The 22961-nt window shown below is 38.9% G+C and overlaps 2 protein-coding genes across 2 annotated transcripts in view; one reads left to right on the forward strand and one right to left on the reverse strand.

Annotated features, from left to right (window-relative positions):
• HDGFL1 (HDGF like 1) overlaps positions 1-22961 on the reverse strand; it is a 314838-nt gene that overhangs the window by 277503 nt on the left and 14374 nt on the right. The gene's annotated exons all lie outside the window — the stretch shown is intronic.
• Positions 264-9844, forward strand: PRL (prolactin). The gene is made up of 5 exons (XM_005553930.4): positions 264-345; positions 2720-2895; positions 4541-4648; positions 6854-7033; positions 9496-9844. The coding sequence occupies exons 1-5, from the start codon at positions 318-320 to the stop codon at positions 9685-9687; spliced, it is 684 nt and encodes a 227-aa protein (XP_005553987.2). The 5' UTR covers positions 264-317; the 3' UTR covers positions 9688-9844.

Raw genomic sequence — 22961 nt, forward strand, 5'->3', positions numbered from 1 at the left:
AACTAGTCTCAGATCTCACCTTCATCATTTCTCTCATTTCCTTTTGGCCTAATTAATCAAAATCCTTCCTAGAATGTTCATTTCTGACCAATATGTCTTCCTGAATATGAATAAGAAATAAAATACCATTTGATGTTTGAAATTATGGGGGTAATCTCAATGATGGAAATAGATGACCAGGAAAAGGGAAACGAATGCCTGATTCATTATATTCATGAAGATGTCAAAGGTTTATAAAGCCAATATCTGGGAGAGAGAAAACCGTAAGACTTCCGGATCTCCTCTGGTGAAGTGTGTTTCCCTCAACGATCACCAACATGAACATCAAAGGATCGCCATGGAAAGGTATGTGTGACAACTCACTGGGTTGTTGGTTGTATCAACACTCCTGTCGGGGGGATTAATGTGAAATTTTAACTAATAAGAGGTTGCAGGTTTACAATGTTTAGAAGTGCAATCTAATGATTGCTCTAGGAAGCAATTATACAAGCGCACCATAGAACAGAACAATGGTTCTCAAACAGGGAAATCCTCTCTTCTCCCAGAGGCATTTGGCAATGTCAGGAGGTGTTTTGGGTTGTCTTAACTGAGGTGGGGAAGTGAGGGAAAAGTGCTATTGGTATCTAATGGATAGAGATCAGGGATGCTACTAAACATCCTTCAATGCACGGGACAGCCCCCAGAACAAGAAATTATTCAACTCAAAATGCCAATAATATCAAGATTGAGAAACTCTGGATTGGAATAAGACTCACAGAGTCTATGGGTCCAATTTGCCACAACTCTCAAAGGGACAAAGTAACATTTTCTGGTTATCAGGCCTCTAATGTGGATTGGCCAACTCAAATCAACCTGATGAAACTTTCAATTGTGAAGCCATAAAATAGACACTAATAGCAGAATTGTCTTTTCTATTCTTTGTCAATTTGGTTCACGCCAAATGACATTTCAAAAGGAAAAACAGGTTACCTAGTAATAACTAATCACCTTTACTTTCTTGGTTGACATTTGCAAGGAAAATAAATTAGTAACAACCATAAAATTTGTTTCTAGTGAAATGAAGAACAAAAACATGTGTCTATTTTACCTCATCTTGGGCTTTAAAAATCCCTTCCATGCTAAATGTGCAGATAAATGTACTCAGAATACAGAACATCTATCCAGTTGTGAATTTCCTAGACCTGTTATTCCAATTTCTCTATCCACAAAGCACATTTTATTTACACATACAGATAAAATATACATTTGGTTTCATCATATGATTATAGTATGCATAAAATAAACTTTTTGGAAGCATCATGTTTTTGAAAAATTAAAAGTCTGTAATAGGAATCATCTCAAACAAAAATTTTATTTTGCAACTAAAACGTCACTTCCTACACTAAACAATTTTTTAGGTATTTTTAAGTGTTTAGGTTTAGGTACTTTTTCACAAACTAATCTTTAGCATTTGCCTAGTTTTATCTTGGACATTTCAGATTGCATTTATTAAAGGTTTCGAAGGACTTAAGTTTTGTGATAAACACGGTTTTATATTGGGCATTCTTTTGGGGTAGTGTCACTGAAGTTAACAAGTGATTTAAATTTGGTAGCTATATATCATTTCTTTCCTTTTGAAAGTATAAGTTATTGATATGTTACAGGCCTGTAACTGTCCATTTGCTGAGATAGCAAATTGAGGACAAAGCTTTGAAAACCTTCGACAAAGATCAGAGTGTTTTGTAATTAGAGCAGGAAAAGTGGATAAAATCAAGCTTTCTGGGGCCTCTGTTGTGATGCAATCAATCAAAGGCAAAGAACTTGTTCTTTATAAGCAATGGCAACAACCTGCGTAAACACTGAGCCATCACAGCTACTCATGCGGCCCCCATTACACAGATGCAGACTGAGAGCCCACAGGTGTACGCGATGTGACAAGACGATGTGCAAAGACCACAGTATTGGCATCCTGCCTCTCTCACCCACTAATAATATGACTTGGGGAAAAATCACTTAACTTCCCTAAGCCATCTGTTTCATCAATATAATTTGATGATAATTACAAAGGCCCAGTGTATCTCACAAGGTTATTATGAAGCTCAAATATAGAAAACAAATTTAATGCTTTTGGCAAAGTGTCAAACAAATGCATGGGATTATTATGGTGAGTTAGCAGATCTAAGCTACAGCATTATTTTTATGTCAGAATTCTCTTCATACTCAGTATTAGCAATCAAACAATCATGTGTTTATTCTTATCAGGCAGGATGATAAATCGAAAGGATCAACTGTGCTGTTTTTGTTATATCAGTGTCTAAAATGTAAATTATCAGACACACCTAGTTAAAAAAACATTACAAACTCCTGGACAGCCTGACTGCTTAAAACCTGCAGAAACTCCCAAGACATTAAACTATCTTAAGAGAATGACCTGAACACCCTAGCTCAGAATTAATTTAAGCTCCAAATATTTGCAAAGTAGAGAAGCACTTCTGGGAACCATACAAAAATGCAGGAAGTAACCCACTTCTCAAACTATATATCTGTGCAAACACAATTATATATATATCTACATTTACATAGTGGAAGGCATTGGTTCTTCCCCCATCCCAGCCATTACAGTGCCAAATCAGGCAGCTGAGGGCAGTGGGGAGCAATAAGGCTTTCCTCGGCAGGATTTCTTTTGAGAACCTCCGTGGAATAGATCATCTCAGAGTGGTTCGCATTCTTATTTAAGCAGGGTCCCTCCTGCTGCTGCTGGTGTCAAACCTGCTCCTGTGCCAGAACGTGGCCCCCTTGCCCATCTGTCCTGGTGGGGCTGCCAGATGCCAGGTGACCCTTCGAGACCTGTTTGACCGCGCAGTTGTCCTGTCCCACTACATCCATAACCTCTCCTCAGAAATGTTCAGCGAATTCGTAAGTACCATGCTTCTGGCTTCCTCCCTGAAGGAGACTTCCCATGATCTATTGGGCTCTACTACATGTTAACCTAGAAAACCTCCCAAGCCAAATTTCAAATGTTACACTTTAACATGTGAAAGAAGACACCAGCTCATAAGATGTGGAACAAGAAGAAAGGGACAGTGCCATGAAATCGCAAAGATTCTCAAAGAATGTAATGACTTTTAAATTTTTTCTTTAATTCACTTTATTTTTTAAAAATAAACAACATTTAAACACCTGACCTAAAGCATGCTTAGCTGGGGCTGAGGAGAAGGAAGAGTGTTGATTTCTTATTCTTGAATGTAGGGGTCAGACTCCACAGGCATTCTTCACTTAGCACAGAACAGATATCCAATAACGAAGAACTGCACTGCAGTGAATTGGGTGGATTGAATAGAATTAAACTGAGCTGAATCCATGCTGGGGAAAATAAACAATTAATAACTTTTCAAAAACCCCAAAATGCTAGAAATCATTTTTCTGGGATTTTCAGTGTATGGGTTTAAAATTACAATAAAGGACTAGTTTAGAATTGGAAACCAGTGCTTTTTTCTTTCTTTTCCTCCCTTCCTTCCTTCCCTCATTCCTTCCTTCCTCCCTTCCCTTACCCTTCCTTCCTTCCCTCTCTCCCTAGTTCCCTCCTTTCTTCCTTCTTTCCTTCCTTCCTTCCTTCCTTCCTTCCTTCCCCCCTTTCTTTTCTTTTTCAGAAATATGTACTCTATTTCTGAATAACCTATTTTGGAAATCATAGGTTAACTCTTCTAGGTCAATCAAGGAGCAGACAATAGATTACTGCTTTAATAAATCAGGGGCCTCCATAGAGAATAAATGTACATTTATAAAATTATTTTTACTCTCTGATTTCTCTTTCATCCTCCATTTTTGACTGGCCATCTTTTGTCTTCCAAATCTTCCTAGTAATTCCTTTGGACTTTTATAAGTTTTGCTAAAGACTAGTCTTTCCTGTCAATTTGTTAGCTCATTTTTTATTCTGCTCTTATCCTCAGTCCATTGTTTATATTTCCTAAAATTGTGTGCCCTGTGTTTCTGACTTATTTTGTCATAATAAAAAAAAGTTGTATTCCATGTCTATCATGAATTTAGTAAGGTACAGGTGTGTGGACTCTGAGAAACATTTAGAGAAAAGTTATAATTTTACAATGCCTATTAAGAGAAGTCTATCAGTTTGGGCCCACAGTAAATAAGAGATTAAATGAATACATGTAAATACATTTGCACTATGGCATTTGGCTCAAATGCTGAAGAAAGATGATTCTCAATACAAAATGTATTGTTTCATATTTTTGGTATCTTTAGCATTTGCTTTCCAAATAGTAACTTGTGTGACTTGTGTGAATGGTAAAAGTAAACAACAAGAGAATTGCAAAGAAGGGAAAAGATTGAGATTTATGAAAACTAGATGAAAAAATGAGTTTACAGAGATAATGGGGGGAAGTAGGCAAAAGGGTTACTTTCTTAATTCTTTAGTTTTCATTTTTATGTAGCTCTAAATTTTAAAAATTACACATCTGTCAAATGTATTAGTATTCTGGTAATGGATTCATTTATTCAATGCCCAAACAACCCCAACTAATTGAATTTGTCTCATCATTTCCAGGATAAACGGTATACCCATGGCCGGGGGTTCATTACCAGGGCCATCAACAGCTGCCACACTTCTTCCCTTCCCACCCCCGAAGACAAGGAGCAAGCCCAACAGATGAATGTGAGTCCTTCATCCAGGCTTTGCACCAAAACAACCAAGGCAGTACACCGTATTATCATGGTGATAGGTTATTAGAGGTGCTGTAATACAGTGGTAATTGTACATGCAGAGAAAAATATAGGAAGAATAAGCAATCAAAAAATTACATTATGTAGTTGACAAAATATGAGTCAAATCAAATGCTAAGTAAAGATGGTAGTGGCAATCTAAATAGCAGATCCGTACATTGTCCTTGCAGATAACATTATTTTAACCAATGCCTTTTCGCTAGGATTGTATATATACTATATGAAAGTTTGAACTGAATTCGACTTCTGTGGGTAAATATACATTTATGCATATGTAAGAAAAACAAATGCAGTTTTATTTATTACATGTTACTCGTGACTTCTACATCAACAGCATGTTACATTACTGACCCCTGCACTATTGGAGCCATCTCTTCTGGACTTTCAAGACTCTATTCTGGTTCTATTTCTGCTTCTCTGACACCTACTTTTTCATTCTTCACTGACTCTTCTGCCCTGTCTTACTTTTTAGTTAAAAGTCACCACTCCCCTCACAAAAAAAAAAAAACAGATCCTGTAAAACATAATATTTTACTTTTCACAGCTACAACAATTGCCACTGTTCTGATGACTACCAAGTCTGTGTATCAGCCCCAATCATGTATCTCAGCTTCAATCTTCTGTTGCTGTAATTTCTCCCTTTTGGTTGTCTACCATAATCACAGCCTTAACATGATTTAAAACAAACATCTTTATATACATGCCCCCTACAAATTCAACGTATTCTCCATTTACAATTTTAGGAATGGTACCAACATTTCTGTCTGCTATGTTCATTAATAATAATTATGATAATAAGAGAAGGAGGAGAAAGAGAAAGGGGAGAAGGAGGAGGAAGAGGAAATATTTATTGAGATCTACAGGTTGAGTTATCACTAATCAGAAATCCCAAATACTCCAGAATCCCAAGTTTTTTGAGCACCTACATGATGCTAAAAAAACAAAATGCTCATGGGAGTATTTCAGATTTTAGATTTTTAAATTAGGAATGCTCAAATTGTACTACATTGCCAGGCACTTTATGGGCATTACTGTATTTAATCCTCATAAAAATCCTATAACATGAGGTACTGTTATTACACTTACTGAGATAAGGAAACTGAGGCTCAGAAAGGCTATGGAATTTGTACCAGTCACATGGCAAATAAGCAGTGAGCCTGGGCTTCATTCAATTCACAACCCTTACTCTTAATCATTGTGTTGCAATGCTCCCAGAAAAACTACACTGACACTCACTTTATGGCCTGTACCTCTTTATAGCTTCTTTCTTTCATATCCTCGTACATGTTTCCATTGCAATGTCCATTTATTTCTTCTTTATTCTTTTTGTTACCACTAGACTAGTTCACGTACTTCTACAAAGTAAGCATTTTACATCAGAGATAATCAGCTACTTGGAGTCTCCTACACGATCCTGGTAGTAAGCAAAAACTGGGCAGCCAGAACGCCATTGTGAATTCCATGGTTATTCCAGATAACATTGGTTGCATCTTACTCGCCTGCATAAGCCAAGAGAACAGACTGCTCTGCCAGCAGCATGGGGCAGGGGTTGTATAGATCAAGGAAAGCATGTTGATGAATTCCATGTCATCTTCATTGTCTCTTCGTTCTAGGATCCCCAAATAAAGCTACAAATCAAAAATTATGAATAGTTTGATGAACAATTTGATTCATTAGTATGAATGAATGCTTGGATGAGAGTGATTTGGGCCCCTTGACATGGACCCCAGTGGAATCTATTTCTCACAAGTCAGATACTCTGGGCACCTACTGAATTCCGGCAACACTTTAGTTTCTCCCCAGGGACAAGCAAATCGATCAAATACAAAAGATTTTGCTAAGTGGACAGATGGTAGAATTTCAGAGGAAAAACAAAATTCTTCATTTTATCAATTAGAACACTTACTAGAAAAAGTGGTTATTGAAATAAGCCAGACTTTTTTTTTAATTTTAGCAAAGTTTAGGCCAATAGTTTAAATTTTACATTTCTACAGCTTCTATCACCTAAAGAAAAATATACCTACACATAGGAATAAAAAGAGATATTTTCGTCCAGCCTCTCTAAGCAAAAATCACATGTAACTAACCCCATTGTACTTTACCTATTTTAATGCAATTGTTCTATATGGTTTCATAGCAAAAAGACTTTCTGAGCCTGATAGTCAGCATATTGCGATCCTGGAATGAGCCCCTGTATCATCTAGTCACAGAAGTACGTGGTATGGAAGAAGCCCCGGAGGCTATCCTATCCAAAGCTGTAGAGATTGAGGAGCAAACCAAACGGCTTCTAGAGGGCATGGAGCTGATAGTCAGCCAGGTGAGTAGCCTACTGGTGCTTCTTTGTTTTTCTCATTAATATAAGCGGTGACCTCTGTGATGAGAAATATTTCCCTTTGAAAGAAGAAAATTTCAGCATTCCATATTCTAGACCGCTGTTAAATAAAGCAAGAGCCTAGTCATTCATAGTCACAGATTCTAATGTAAATGAATCTTAGAATGCTATTTGACAGATGTCACTTTCCCTACTCTATATGCAAAACCACAGACTTGCCCCTTCCTGAGGACAGGAAGTTAAGTGTTTTCAAGGGAGAGAAAACTAGAGAATAGAATCTGCAAGATACATGTTTTCTGCAGAGTATCCCAGGACACCCACTATTGAAAATTCTGGTCAGATGCTTTCTCTTTTCTCCCCTTACCAGAGGATGAGAGTGGGATGGGAGAAAGAAGAAAACCAAAATCAGATTAGATGGTCCCGCAGCCACTCACCCCGATCTGCTGCGCAGACTTGTCAGGGAGGAGCAGATATTAACATGACAAGACAATGATATCAGTGCACACAGGTTGCATTGATTTCAGGGGATCCCACAAGCACTAGATGGCAGGGAGTCACAAAAGAAGGGGATATATCTTTTCTGGAATGTTTTTGTTTTGTAATTTATAGAAAGTTGCCTCATTCTAAATTTTGTTTTTTCTTGGGACTCCAAAATCAAAACTCATGTCATTGTACTTAATCTCCCCCAAATAATCTGTCATATTTAGATTGTGTTAGTATTTGCAATAGATATCTCCATTCAGATGGGATAATTTCAACATTAGTGAGATAATACCTAAACAGCTTCTGAGGTTTTCAGGGATAATGTACCATCTAAAGAAAAATATATGATTATAGGAATAATAACAGGAACAATTTTGTATTTCTCTTTTTGTGTACTAAGTACATGTTATCATGTATCATTTTTGTTATTTTCATGGGAGAAAAATATGTCCAAAACAAACACAAAGTACATATTAACCTTGGAATGTATGATTACTGTAAACCTAATTTCTGAGGTCACTAATTTGTTCTATAGTACTCCATTTTCTGTTCTTTTTTCTCTACCACTTATTTATTTATTCTTGTTCATATCATTATCCCTTACACAGTAAATTTTGTCTTAGGGCTCAAGTACCAAAAATTAAAAATAAAAACATAAAGCCAGTCAATGAAAACACACACACACACACAGGCATGCGCACACACACACACACTTTAAATTCCAATAGGGAATCCCAGATTTGAAAAATATTCTCACTCTGTAGAAAAAGGTTTAGTAGATCCGTGTCTACATGCAGATTTATACCTAATAGCTCTCCAAACTAGCTGACATCCCTAAAGTTGCTAAAATGGTTACTTGGTCTCTAAGAACTCTGGGCTTTCCTGGTTTGCAAAGGCTTATAGAGTGTGAAGAAACATAGCATGCCCTCTGTTGTGCTGTTCAGCCTCCTTTTGTTATCACAGCCATGCCCCCAACCCTACCACACAGCCCTCACCACTGAAGGGTTGCTGCCGGCAACCCCCCGACCTTTTGTTTTTTTTAGACAAGATCTCACTATGTCACCCATGCTGGGGTGCAGTGGCGTGATCACTGCAATCTCTGTCTCCCGGGTTCAAGCGATCCTCATGCCTCAGCCTCCCAAGTAGCTGGGACAACAGGCGTGCACCAATAGGCCTCGGTAATTTTTGTGGGTTTTTTTGTAGAGATGGGGTTTCACCATGTTGGCCAGGCTGGTCTTGAACTCCTGACCTCAAGCCTCCCAAAGTGCGTGAAACAGTGTAAGCCACCCTGCCCGGCCTGTACCCTTTTCTTGTAGGTGCTTTTCCCAGCACCTCCCAGCCCAGGGACCTCAAAAGAAAGCAATTGTTTCCCCTAGAAATCTGAGGAAATGAAAATCTCCTGACTGCTAAGCAGCTTTTCTTAGTCATGGTCATCACTAAATTATCTGTACCCCAAAGCATCAAGTACAAGTACAATCTTCATCTTTTTTAAAGTTTTTGGAACATACACTAGATAGGGAATAGATTGAGTTCAAAGCAGGAAGAAAATAAAGGATGTCAGGAAGAATAAAGCACGAAGGATACATCAGGGACAAGACTGGGGAAATGGGGAAGTGAAATAGTTCCTCGAGTGAGAGCACCGAAGTGAGCTACTCCATTGTCTCTTGGTCAAATCTATGTCGATATTTACATAGTACCTTTCCAGTTCTTCATCTGTCTACTCCTGCAAAAACATACTTCATCTGTGATCACATAGATGTCAGAAAACCTAAACGTGTATTCTGCTTCTAGTTTTTAGATGAATAGGTTTCTGATCCACTGGCCCACATATACAAAAATCATTGCCTTTGTCTAAAACTTTACATTCATATCTCATTATCAATTCTTAATCCAACAGTTAGAAAGAACAAGGACATACAAATGCTAATAATATGAAGAATAAGTCACTGTTTTTTTGTGATTAGGTTCATCCTGAAACCAAAGAAAATGAGATCTACCCTGTCTGGACGGGACTTCCATCCCTGCAGATGGCTGATGAAGAGTCTCGCCTTTCTGCTTATTATAACCTGCTCCACTGCCTACGCAGGGATTCACATAAGATCGACAATTATCTCAAGCTCCTGAAGTGCCGAATCATCCACAACAACAACTGCTAAAGCCCACATCCATTTCATCTATTTCTGAGAAGGTCCTTAATGATCCATCCCATTGCAAGCTTCTTTTAGTTTTCTCTCTTTTGAATGCATGCTTGGGTGTAACAGGTCTCCTCTTAAAAAATAAAAACTGACTCCTTAGAGACATCAAAATCTAAAATGCCGATTTGTCAAAGTTTCTTCTCTTCTTTTAATAGAAAATCCAAAGAAAATCTATCACTCCCATTGAGAAGTTCTTATCAGAATGTGTCACAAAAAACAGAAGCCAGCCTTGCACATAAGACAATTAACAGCTTACTTTAAAATCACAGTAGATTACCGTGGGTCAAGTGATTAGAATCTTAGATTATTAATCATGCAGTCATTCTACAAAGAAGATTGAATTCTCGGGGTTCTTTATGAAAGCAGGCATGTTCTGTGAGTTCACTTTCAGTGTTATGACAGACAGTATAACTACTGTGCAACTGCAGTGCCTCCAAATAGCATGAAGTTTACTGAGCAGTCTAAACACTGTTCGGATATAAACATGACATAGCTTTCTCTTTTTCTAATAGCTGTATTCAATCATGCTCTACTAAATTCCCATCTCTTTCACATTATCTTACACACATTTTATGTTCTAGCAATTCTGGGTATAACAAGTCCGGTCCAGTCAGCTTTCAACTCCTTATTATTTATTTATTTATTTATTTATTTATTTATTTTTATTTATTTATTTTTTTAGACAGAGTCTCACTCTGTCCCCCAGGCTGGAGTGCAGTGACGCGATCTCCACTCACTGCAAGCTCCGCCTCCTGGGTTCACGCCATTCTCCTGACTCAGCCTCCCAAGTAGCTGGGACTACAGGCACCCACCACAATGCCCAGCTAATTTTTTAGCTGTGCCCTGTCCCCAGAAGTGGAGTCTACAGAGACTGGCAGGCCTCCTTGAGCTGCTGTGAGCTCCACCCAGTTCGATCTTCCCAGGGCTTTGTTCACCTACTTAGGCCTCAGCAATGGCGGGCACCCCTCCCCCAGCCTCGCTGCTGCCTTGCGGTTAGATCGCAGACTGCTGGGCTAGCAATGAGGAAGGCTCCGTGGGCTGTGCTAGCAATGAGGAAGGCTCCGTGGGCGTGGGACCCTCCCAGCCAGGTGTGGGATATAATCTCCTGGTGTGCCCCTTTGCTTAAAGCGCAGTATTGGGGTGGGAGTTACCCAATTTTCCAGGTGTTGTGTGTCTCAGTTCCCCTGGCTAGGAAAAGGGATTCCCTTCCCCCTTGCACTTCCCAGGTGAGGCGATGCCTCACCCTGCTTCAGCTCTGGCTGGTCAGGCTGCAACAGCTGACCAGCACCGATTGTCCGGCACTCCCCAGTGAGATGAACCCAGTACCTCAGTTGATAATGCAGAAATCCCCTATCTTGTGTCGCTTGTGCTGGGAGCTGGAGACTGGAGTCGTTCCTATTCGGCCATCTTGCTCCGCCCCCCCTAATTTGTTGTATTTTTTAGTAGAAATGGGGTTTCACTGTGTTGGCCAGGATGGTCTTGGTCTCTTGACCTCGTGATTCACCCGCCTCGGCCTCCCAGAGTGCTGGGATTACAGGCGTGAGCCACCGTGCTCTATATTTAAATTATTTAATGCTTTTCTCGCGCACTGTGATGGATTAAAGGACCTAACAGAGAAAGCAGATGTGGTCAGTTCCTGCAACTTTTCTTCCCCCTCTCTCTTCTGGATTCCTTTACCTGTGTTGGAATGGGATAGAGGATTAGGAGAGATGAAAAAGTTCAAACATCACTGACTTAGTTAGTACTACTGTGCCCTTCCCCTTGTTGACAGGGACTGACCTTGGATTTTCTCTGAGTAGTGGGTGTCTTTCTAGTGGAGTTGATTTGTAATTTCCAAGATACCAACTAGTAGGGACACCACACAGTATAGTTTCTTTCCCAGGGGAAATGCTCTGGCTTGATTCTCCTGTTCGCCCTATAGCTCTGCCATCTGTAGCATTCTCCACCGCCTCTGCTATTGTTCCCCTCATTCTGCAGGAACTCTGTTGAAGAAAACTAGCGTGAGGTCAGCTATGTGTCAACCACTCCACAGGAAACTCATGCATCATAACCTCTCCAAGCAATGGAGTAGCAATAGGACTAGGTCATGGCTGACTCCTTCCCGAGGTCTCTACCAGTTCCCTTCTCGCATTGACATAGACACAGAGTAGATCAGAAGTTGGATTCATTAGCAGACATTCACCTCAGGCATGAGATGCTAGTCTTTCCTTCTTTAAAATATAGTGAGTAATTATCTCTATCGGCAATTATCTTCAAGAGTCGACCTCACAAACATTCTCTACTAGGTCACTGAATTATAACACCCTCCTCAAACACCTAATCTTCTATTTATTGAGTATGGAGGGAGGTGACTGGATGAGGGTCCCTAAGCTTGTTTAGTGACCTCTAAAGAACCTAAAATGAGGGCTAACCTCATTGCAAGCTCCCCTTAGAAGGCAGCGGTATTATCAGGCTGGTTTTGCAGCAGCTTCTGGGCTTTAGCAGGGATTTCTAGAAAACAGACAATGGAAAACATCACTTTCAACTTTCTGATAGACATTAAATAAAAAGGTGAGGGGGCAGAACAAAGGGGAAGGGAGAGAGAAGGGAGGAAAGATAAGAAGAAGAAAAATGAACAAAAGACTTGGGTCTTTAAGACATTATTAGAATACTGCCCTTGGTGAAGACCTAGATCTCCCTTAATTTTTACACCCTAAAAGCAAATATGATCTCATATACTCCTTTCACTTCCCTTTTCTTTCTTCCTTTCCTGAAACTCTAGTTTGTATTAGGAGCATTCTTTGCCCTTACCAATTTGAGTGGCTGTAACTCTAGAGACAAGCAGAATTTGGCACGTCTTCAGATCAGAATTCAAGGCAATTTTCCACCTCTCTTCAGAGAAAACTTTCCCGTGCTCATTGGAACATTACCCCAACCCCTCCACCCCCCAAAAATTATCTTTCCCCATAGCCAGGGTTGTTTTTATCGGAATCCTTCCTGCCCCTGCTTCTAGCTGTGATGAACCAAACCTCTCAGAATACAACAGAATACTCTGCCCCAAACCAATCCTATCAACCCCTCCCTTTCCTCCTGAATGCATGCAAAATGTCAGCTTGCTCATATTTCAGCCTTCTTCTTGCAAAAAGCAAAAGAGCACAGGAAAACCTGCATATACTTTATTTCTAAGTCATTTGTTGAAAACATCTAATCCTATTATGTTACTCACTTAAGTTCTTTCTCTTCAATTTCTAGCTATTTCCAACAGGTAGGGTGGGTTTTATCAGGGGTAAAATTTGGCAATAAATAGACATGCAATTATAAGAAATATAAGGTAACCACTAACCATACGTGACTTCAGGTGCTCCTCCCTATTTAAGTGTTTATTCTAAGCACAAATTTAGAGCTTTGGTAAAACACTGAGGGGGTGATAGTAAAAGGCCTCGCTCTGTTTGGCTGTGACATATAAACTAAATACTGTAGTTTTCAGATAAGATTGAGCACAGTGATGGGTGTTCTGTATAGTCAGAAAAAGGTAGCAGGAAGAGGATATTTGGGAAGAATATAACAATCACGTCTCTTCCAACTAGAGGGAATTCATTTTTTTCTTCTTCTGTGGATTTCCATGCAAGATTACATTTGATGAAATGGCCCTGCTATGGCAAGAAGAGCAGTGGTTAAAAAAACAAAAAGAAACACCAAAAACCCTTGAAATGTATTGATCTCATAGATTAATAAATCACTCGTCATGGGTACTACAAGGTCTAACAGAGAAGTAAGAAAAATCTGTCTTCCCAGAGTTTGCTCTCAAGTTGTGGAGAAAGACGGTTATCTAAATGTGAAAATTACTATGCTACATGGTAGAGGAAATGGTATGATAGGTGATACTAAACAAAGTGCTACAGTGGCTCAAAGAACAGCTGGGAGACATGGATGTGAGAACAAGGAAGGTTTTTGTTTTGTTTTTTTGTTTTTTTTTTTTGAGACAGAGTCTTGCTCTATCTCCCAGGCTAGAGTACAGTGGCGTGATCTTGGCTCACTGCAACCTCTGCCTCCCAGGTTCAAGCAATTCTCCTGCCTCAGCCCCCCAGGTAGCTGGGATTACAGGCACCTGCCACCATGCCCGGCTACATTTTATATTTTTAGTAGAGACAGGGTTTCACCATGTTGGCCAGGATGGTCTCGAACTCCTGACCTTAAGTGATCCTCCCACCTTGGCCTCCCAAAGTGCTGGGATTACAGGTGTGAGCCACCGTGCCTGGCCACAAGGAAGTGTTTCTGAAGTGGCATGGTTGTGATGGCTTTGCGATGAAGTTTTGAAGTCTTGATGGGATACTAAAAGGCAAAAATAGGAAGACAGCCTATCTGCCAATTAACTTATGGCATTTTATGATATAGATTTCCCTATAGCCCGAACAAAGGAACTGAGATGTTAGTACATATAGCATTATAAAGCATCACTAACAATAATTAAGTTTGGCTGAAACATAAGAAATGTTCATTTTTAAACAAACATTTTTTAATAGCTCTCATTATTATGTGCTAGACACACTGCTATAGGGTAATAACGTGGGAAAACCTAGTAGGATTGTTTACGCTTTGAGGAGAATCATTCATGCCAATTTGGAGAGTTTGTACTATTTCTACCAGACAACAAGAAAATAGCAAATTTTAGTACAAGAAAGCAATATGTGCAGAATTGGAAAATAGAAATATTAATCTAGTTTGGGAGGTTGTGGGAGTGTGAGACAGGTAGAGAAAAAATAAGAGGTCCAGAAACAAGTTGAAATAATATCAATATACTCTAAGAGAAAATCAAAAAGGGCTCTGCCAAGAGGACAAAAGTAAAGCCAGTGGCTCACGCCCGTAATCGCAACGGGCAATTTTGGGAGGCTGAGGCGGGTGGATTACCTGAGGGCGGGAGTTTGACACCAGCCTGACCGACATGGAGAAACCCCATCTCTACTAAAAATACAAAATTAGTCAGGTGTGGTGGCATGTGTCTGTAATCCCAGCTACTCAGGAGGCTGAGGCAGGAGAATCACTTCAACCTGGGAGGTAGAGGTTACAGTGAGCCAAGATCTCACCATTGCACCCCAGCCTGGGGAACAAGAGCAAAACTTCATCTAAAAAAAAAAGTAAAGGACATGGGATGTATAGAAACAGCAATAGGCCTGGACTATGTGGAGGAAATGATACAGACAGAAGAGTCAAACAGACACCCAAGAACAACAAATGATGGGAAAGTCAGAGAGAAGAGAGGATGAGGTAAATGTTCTTTCCAAATGCATATAAACTTTGTTTTCCTGTATTTCATTGAATTTGGACCAGAAAAAAATCATCAAATATTATTTAAGCAAACCAGAGAAATTATTACATTCAAGAACCTCTACAAGATTATATAAGATAGAAGAACAAAATAATTTATACTTCCTAGTAATAATAAGTTGTAAGTCACTTGTCTCCTTTAATACTTAAATAAGACATACTTTGTAAAGCAGGGTGGATGAATCAAAATAAAATCAAAGCAATCTATTTATTTACAGAGTTAACCCTAAACAAAATATGAATAATGCTCCCCTTACATTTGTCTACTTTCTCCAAGAATTTCTCATTTCTTTCTTCTGAATCCATCCATCCTTGCTTATTTCTTTTCTTCTGAATCCATTCTTGCTTATTGTTCCTTCATTGCCTTGCTCTTAGCAGATGGTCAATTAGTCACTAACTAAATACATATTTTAAAAGTCCACTTCTAAAGTAAATTCATACTTAAGGACCATGGAAACTGAAAAGTTTTCTCATCCCTTGAACACAAATCCCTAATAGTGAAATGACTTCTCTTCAACATCTTTCCAAAATGCTCAGGAGCAGCCAAGTACAACTTTTCTACTTCGACATCTTCCGCAATGATTATCATTTTCTTGGATAGTAAAGACAGGAAACACAAATGAAGCCACGAAAGACATTTAGAAAGCAATGGATGATCCATATTTTGAAGACACACGCACGGTTGCATGACATACAACCGTGATGGGAACCAGGTGAGCCTAATCAGGAGTGCCTTCTTTGAGGAAGGCTCTATATGAATTAGCACTGAGAAGTCTTATTCAACTCAACTGTTAAAAATAACTCTGTGATCGTAAGACTTATTTAATTGCACTAAGTCAAGAAAGTAATGTATTTTGTATAAAAAAACAAATCAAGAATACTATGTTCTTAAAGGCACGTTCTAGTTAGCACATTGCATCTAAAAAAAATCTCCAAATGTAGTTTATGTTTATGCTGACAAAGAGAACAGAATATCTTAACCTTGGGACATTAACCACAGAGCAGTTTAGCTGTAATGCTAATAAAATCCACTAAGGCCTAAAGGTTGTAAGCCAGCCCAGGACCCTACTATTTGTCATTTAACAAATACATAGTTAATCATCACTTTATTCAGGCACTGTTGCAGGTGCTTGGTTTACATCAATGAGCCGACGAAGACACATGACCTCATGGAATTTACATTCCAGCTGGGAGAAGACAGGCAACCCACAATAAACATTAATACTAGTTTGTTGTATAGTATATTAGCAGGTGAATCATGCTATAGAAAAAAGAAAGTAGGATAACGAGCTCTAGGCGCACAGGTAGAGAAAGGGAAGAGATTTTAAAAGATAGGTTAGAACCTACTTAGAGCAGTAGCAGCTGGCTTTCCTCCATTAAATCATGCAAACCTGTGCTCCCTTGCATCCCAGATCCAAGTTTTGTCCTGAGCTGCCAGATTGCTCTCTCTTCCACACACTTTCAAAAACATTTCTTCCTCTGAGGTTCTGAGATTGAAATGTGTTATTCAAACATATCCATACATGAATATTGTGAACATTCTGCCTCTCCTCAGTTGAATTTAAGATTTTATAAATTGTTCTGGGAAGAATGCCCCCAAATTAAGTACTCTTTTATGCAGTGAATTTTGAAAATCTTCTGCTGCCTGAAGCATTAATCTCCAAACTATTTTGATTTTACAGCACCCTATCAGTGCCCAAATTTATATAATTTAAAAATTTTATATATGTATTGCTGGTATAGTATGTTATAGCATTTATAATACACATAAAATATAAGTGAAAGGATGCTGAGATTAAAAAAATAACTAGAAATAGAAATGCTAATATTTTCTTTCCAAAGGACTGAGAACACTCACTTTTAAGGCCTCTGGGCTAATGGATTAGGTATCCATACACATACTTGCAGCACGCTTGTTTAGCAACCATAATAAAACAATTTATTTTATGTATAATTTAAATCGAAGCTCTCATAATACCACAAGGGGCTATAAATAAAATTATACATGAATATATCTCTTCATACGCATATATAAAATTTTGTAGGCTCGATTAAGTAATCATCATTAACCCTTTTATTAGTCCATCATCAATTCAACTACTGCTAGATAATAATCCAAATTTCACAATAGATTCCTCTTCTTCAGGGGTTTAAACCTCAAGGCACACTGAAAGCAAAGCAATGGCCTACAAACAAAACCAAAAGTTAGTGTGGTTATCATGACACACATCCATTTGTATAGAGAATTAATGAAGAAATACAAAAGGCTGAAATTTGGGGAGGGGAAAAGAAAGCATACTAACTCAGAGATAGGTATGCATGCTGTCTAGAGTAGTTTCTCAGCTTTCCTTGGCCTCCAGTGACAGAGGGCTTCACAGCTTCCATCTCCTTCTGCCTGCTGGGCAGTCTTCCTCATTTTCCTCCACATCCTCCTTCATTGAAACGTCTTCCCTTGGTTTAAAACAGACCCTGGGCTTCCAATCCAGGCAAGATGGTGTACGTACAATTTTTTTTTTTTTTTTTTTTTTGGAGACTGAGTCTCGCTCGCTCTGTCGCCCAGGCTGGAGTGCAGTGGCGCGATCTCAGCTCACTGCAAGCTCCGCCTCCCGGGTTCCCGCCATTCTCCTGCCTCAGCCTCCCGAGTAGCTGGGACTACAGGCGCCCGCTACCTCGCCTGGCTAGTTTTTTTGTATTTTTTAGTAGAGACGGGGTTTCACCATGTTAACCAGGATGCTCTCAATCTCCTGACCTCGTGATCCGCCCGTCTTGGCCTCCCAAAGTGCCGGGATTACAGGCTTGAGCCACCGCGCCCAGCCGGTGTACGTACTATTTGTACCCACTCCTCACCCTGAAAATAGCAAGAAGCAAATGAAGGAGAACGATGGTTATTGGTAAGAAGAAGGTGAGCTGGTTTCGGACCCAAAGACTAGAGGAGCCACACCGTATAAAACAAAGTGACCCAGTAGAAGAAAGTGACCCAGGACCAGCATTTTCCTTCAACCCAGCACCAGAAAGCAGCCTGGGTAAGGCCACACCTCCCCCGATGGAACTGGAACCCCTGAGAAAGCACAAGGCAAGCCAGGAAGAATCATCAAGGGGGATGGATGAGGAGAAGCACTCTCCTTCCAGTGGGGAGACACCAAGGTTGCCCCATAGCGCCTGCAAGAAACTCCACACACGCGGTCTCCTCCTGGAGCCTCTTTGCCTCTGAGGGCCTGTGAGGTCCTCCAGAGGGTGCCTTCAAGGGGGTCACACCAAGTGGCCCAGACTGGGAAATACTCTAGCCCTCAAAGAAGAGAAGATCTTGTCACAATAAATATTTTCTAGGGAAGCTGCCACAAGCCTGGAATTCCCATCCATACTGGGATACAAGGATGCGTGGGTGAAACCAGGACGAGGGACCCAGACGCAAGAGGCAGCAGGACCTGCAAAGTCTCTTTGTCTCCTAGGCCTAAGACTCCCCTCCTCTGCCCAGAGATCCTGGGGCAACTAGAGGCACAGTAGAGAGCTCATGCTGTAAGATCCGGTCAGGGAGCCTCTTTCTACCTGTAGGCCTGGGACTGCCTTCTCTCACCTAGGGACACCCAGTGACCCAGTCTGGAGAAATCCCTTCTGCAGGAACCAGTGTGAGCCCAAGAAACATCAGATAAGTCAAACAGACCAAAATAACACACGAAAGTCTTTAAAAATGAAACTGCCATTGGAACCACAACCCACACAGTAGCCTAAGAACCGCATGCTAAGTATACACGGGATGAGTTCCTGCTAAAATAAAAGATTTAGGTAAGATCCCAGAGACTTTTAATATAACACAAAATATTCAGGCAACAAGTAAAATGACTTGTTATATTGGAACCAAAATCTAAAACTTGAATGAGAAAAGACAACCGATGCCAACACTAAAATTAATCAGATGTTGTAATTACCTTACAAGAATTTTAAAGCAGCTATCATAAAAAAAAAAAAAAAAAAACTTCAACAAAATTACAAATTCTCTGGAAACAATTGAAAAAATTTCATTAAAGAAATAGATGTTTAAATAGCAAAGACATGGGATCAACCAAATGCCCATCAATGATAGACTGGATAAAGAAAACATGGTACATATACATCATGGAATACTATGCAGCCATAAAAAGGAATGAGATCATGTCCTTTGCAGTGATGTGGATGGAACTGGAGGCCATTATCCTCAGCAAACTTACACAGGAATAGAAAACCAAGCATGTTCTCACTTATAAGTGGGTGCTGAACAATGAGAACAGACGGATATGGGGGGGAACAACATATACTGGGGATTTGCTTCAAGTGAGGGAAAGCATCAGGATAAATAACTAATGCATGAGGGGCTTAATGCCTGGGTGATAGATTAGTAAGTGTGTCACCATGGCACACATTTACCTATATAACAAACCTGCACATCCTGCACATGTATCCCAGGACTTTAAATTCAATTAAATAAATAAATAAAAAGAAATAGATGTTTAAAAGAGAACTGAATGGAAGTTATAGAAATGAAAAAACACAACAAAAAGCACTTGTTGGATGGGCATAATTTTAGAGTGGAGATCATGGAGCACAGAATAAGTGAACTTTAGGACAGATGAACAGAATTCATTCAATCTGAACAACAGGAAGAATATAGACTTAGAAAAATGAACGAGCCACAGGGACCTATGGGACAGCAAGAAAAAGTTCAACAATTACATTATCACTTTCCAAAATGAAAAGAGAAGAAAGAATGGGGCTAAAAGACTACTCCAAGAAATAATGACTGAAAACTTTCTAAATTTGGAAAAAGACAAACCTGCAGATTCAACAAGCTCAACATTTCAAGTAGGATAAACCCAAAGAAACCCACACCAAGACAGAACATAATTAAATTTCAGAAAATGAAAGGCACAGAAAAAAGTCCTGAAAGCAGCCACAGAGAAATGATGATTTGCCTACAGGAGAATGCAAATTCAAATGTCAGTAGATTTTTCTTCTAAAACCATGGAGGCACTAAGAAAGTGACAAATGCGCAAAGAGAAGAACTATCACAAATTCTATACATAAACTCTCCTTCAAGAATGAAGGAAAAATAAAAGCATTCTCAGATGAAGGAAAAAATAAAAGACTTTGTTGCTAGCAGATCCCAGTCTTAAAATTGTCCAAATAAATTCTTCGAACAGAAAGGAGATGATAAAACAAAGAACCTTGGAACATCAGGAGAAAAGAAAATAATAGAAAATGCCAAAATATGAGTACATATAATAGACTATGAAGTTTCTTCATGAGTTTTATAAATCATGTTTAATGATTGAAATAAAAATTAGAATACCATATGATACAATAACTATATTTAAATCTGTGGAAGGGAAAGAGCTCTCAATGGAAATGAATATTTCATACTCCACTAAAGGTGGCAAATTGTTGATATCAGTAGGCTGTGAAAAGGCATATGTGTATATTGTAATGTGCAAAGGTAGAGACTCAAAAGCACTATAAATAAATCAAGATGGAATCCTAAAAAAAAAAAATTCAAGTAACCCAGGAAGTAAAGAAAAGAGAAACATGGAAACAAGAACCAGAAAAACAAACCGAAAACAAATAATAAAAATGGAAGACATAAGCATTAACATATATCATTAGTTATGTGAAATAGAAATGATCTAATTAAAACACAATTAAACCAATTAAATCAACCAATTAAATACACAGAGATTAGCAGAGTGAATTTAAAAATACAAGACAATTATATATTGTCTTAAACTCACCACAAATATAATAACATAGGTAGATTGACAATAAAAGGATTTTTAAAAAGGTATACCATGCAAACATTTGTTTTAAAGAAGGAGTAGCTACATTAATATCTGACAAAGTAGACATCAAAGCAAAGAAATTTACCAGAGATAGAGACATAGGACATTACATAAGGATAAAAAGGTCAATGAATCAGGAAGACATAATCTTCCTAAATAGGTGCACACCAACCACAGAGCCTCCAAATACATGAAGCAAAAAACTCTGAGCTGAAAGGAGAAATAAACAAATCCACAATTATAGTCTTCAACACCCCTCTCTCAGAAACTGATAGAACCACTTGGCAGAAAATCAGCAACAATATAGAGAGTCTGAATAACAAAACAACAGGGCCTAAATGACACGTACAGAACACAACGGCAAAATACATGTTTTTTTCAAGTGCCCATGGAGCATTCACAAAGATACAGCATATCCCGATCCATAGAACAAAGCTCAACAAATGTAAAAGTACTGAAATTATACGTAGTGTGTTCTCTGACTATAACAGAAGGAAACCAGAAATCAACAATATAAAAACAAGAAAATATCTAAATATATGTAAATTAAATAATATACTTCTAAATGGCGGCTCACGCCTGTAATCCCAGCACTTTGGGAGGCCGAGGTGGGTGGATCACTTGAGGTCAGGAGTTCGAGGCCAGCCTGGCCAACATGGTGAAACCCTGTCTCTACTAAAAATACAAAAATTAGTCAGGTGTGGTGTGGGTGCCAGCCTGGACAACAGAGTGAGAGTCAGTCTCAAAAAGAAAAAAAAATCCATGGGTCAAAAAGGAGTTCTCAAAAGAAATTTTAAAAATGCATAAAGCTAAATAAAAATTAAAACACAACATATCAAAATTTGTGGAATGCAGCTAAAGCAGTGTTGAAAAGGAAATTCATAGCACTAAATGGAAACAAGGAAAGGTCTGAAATCAATAATCAAAATTCCTTTCTCAAGAAACTGGAAAAAAAGAATGAGAAACTAGAAAGAGAAGAGAAAAAGAATAGCCAAAGCAATCCTAAGCAAAAAGAACAAAGCTAGAGACATCACATTACCTAACTTCAAACTATACTATAAGGCAGCAGGTCCCCAACTTTTTGGCACCAGTGAGGTTGTGTGGAAGACAAGTGGGTGGGGATGACTTCAGGATGATACTGTTCCACCTCAGATCATCAGGCATTAGTTGAATTCTCATAAGGAGTGCGCAGCCTAGATTCCTCTCATGTGCAGTTCACGATAGGGTTTGCACTCCTGTAAGAATCTAATGCCCCTGCTGATTTGACAGGAGGTGGAGCTCAGGTGATAATGCTTGCCTGCCGCTCACCTTATGCTGTGCAGCCTGATTCCTAACAGGCCATGGATGGATACCTGTCCACAGGTTGAGGATCCCTGCCATAAGGCTATAGTAACCAAAACAGCACAATACTGCTACAAAAATGGACACACAGACAAATGGAAGAGCATACAGAACCCAGAAATAAAGGCACACACCTACAGCCACCTAGTCTTTGACAAAGTTGATTTTTAAAAAGCAATGGGGAAAGGAGTCTCTATTCAATAAATGGTGCTGAGATAGCTGGCTACCCATATGCAAAAGAATGAAACTGGACCCCTACTTTTTACCATACACAAAATTTACATATACATATACCATATGTAAAAATTAACTCAAGATGGATTAAAGATTTGAATGTCAGTCCTCAAACTATAAGAATACTACAAAAATTATGAACATGGGCCTTGGGAAAGAATTTATAAGTCATCAAAAGCAATTATAACAAAAACAAACAATTCACAAGTGGGACCCAATTAAACTAAGTAGCTTCTGCACAGCAAAAAAAAAAAAAAAAAAGAAAAGAAAAAAGAGACAACTATCAACAGAGTGAACAGATGACCTACAGAATGGAAGAAAATATACGCAAATTATGCATCTGACAAAGGTCTAATATCCAGAATGTATAAGAAGTTCAAATTAACAAGCAAAAAACAAACAACTGCATTTTAAAAATGGGCAGAAGACATGAACAGACACTTCTTAAAAGAAGACATACAAGTAGCCAACAAACAGATGAAAACAGACTCATCATCACTAATCATCAGAGAAATGCAAATCAAAACCACAATGAGATACTATCTCACA

This window comes from Macaca fascicularis, chromosome 4, assembly GCF_037993035.2.
Source record: "Macaca fascicularis isolate 582-1 chromosome 4, T2T-MFA8v1.1".
Lineage (NCBI taxonomy): Eukaryota > Metazoa > Chordata > Mammalia > Primates > Cercopithecidae > Macaca > Macaca fascicularis.

What these genes read in the sequence shown, in the direction of transcription:
- PRL (XM_005553930.4), top strand. Translation starts at nt 318, where the DNA reads ATGAACATCAAAGGATCGCCATGGAAAG. An exon ending in CAAAGGATCGCCATGGAAAG is followed by an intron (nt 346 to 2,719) that starts GTATGTGTGACA and finishes TTATTTAAGCAG; the next exon opens with GGTCCCTCCTGCTGCTGCTG. An exon ending in TGGAGCTGATAGTCAGCCAG is followed by an intron (nt 7,034 to 9,495) that starts GTGAGTAGCCTA and finishes TTTTGTGATTAG; the next exon opens with GTTCATCCTGAAACCAAAGA.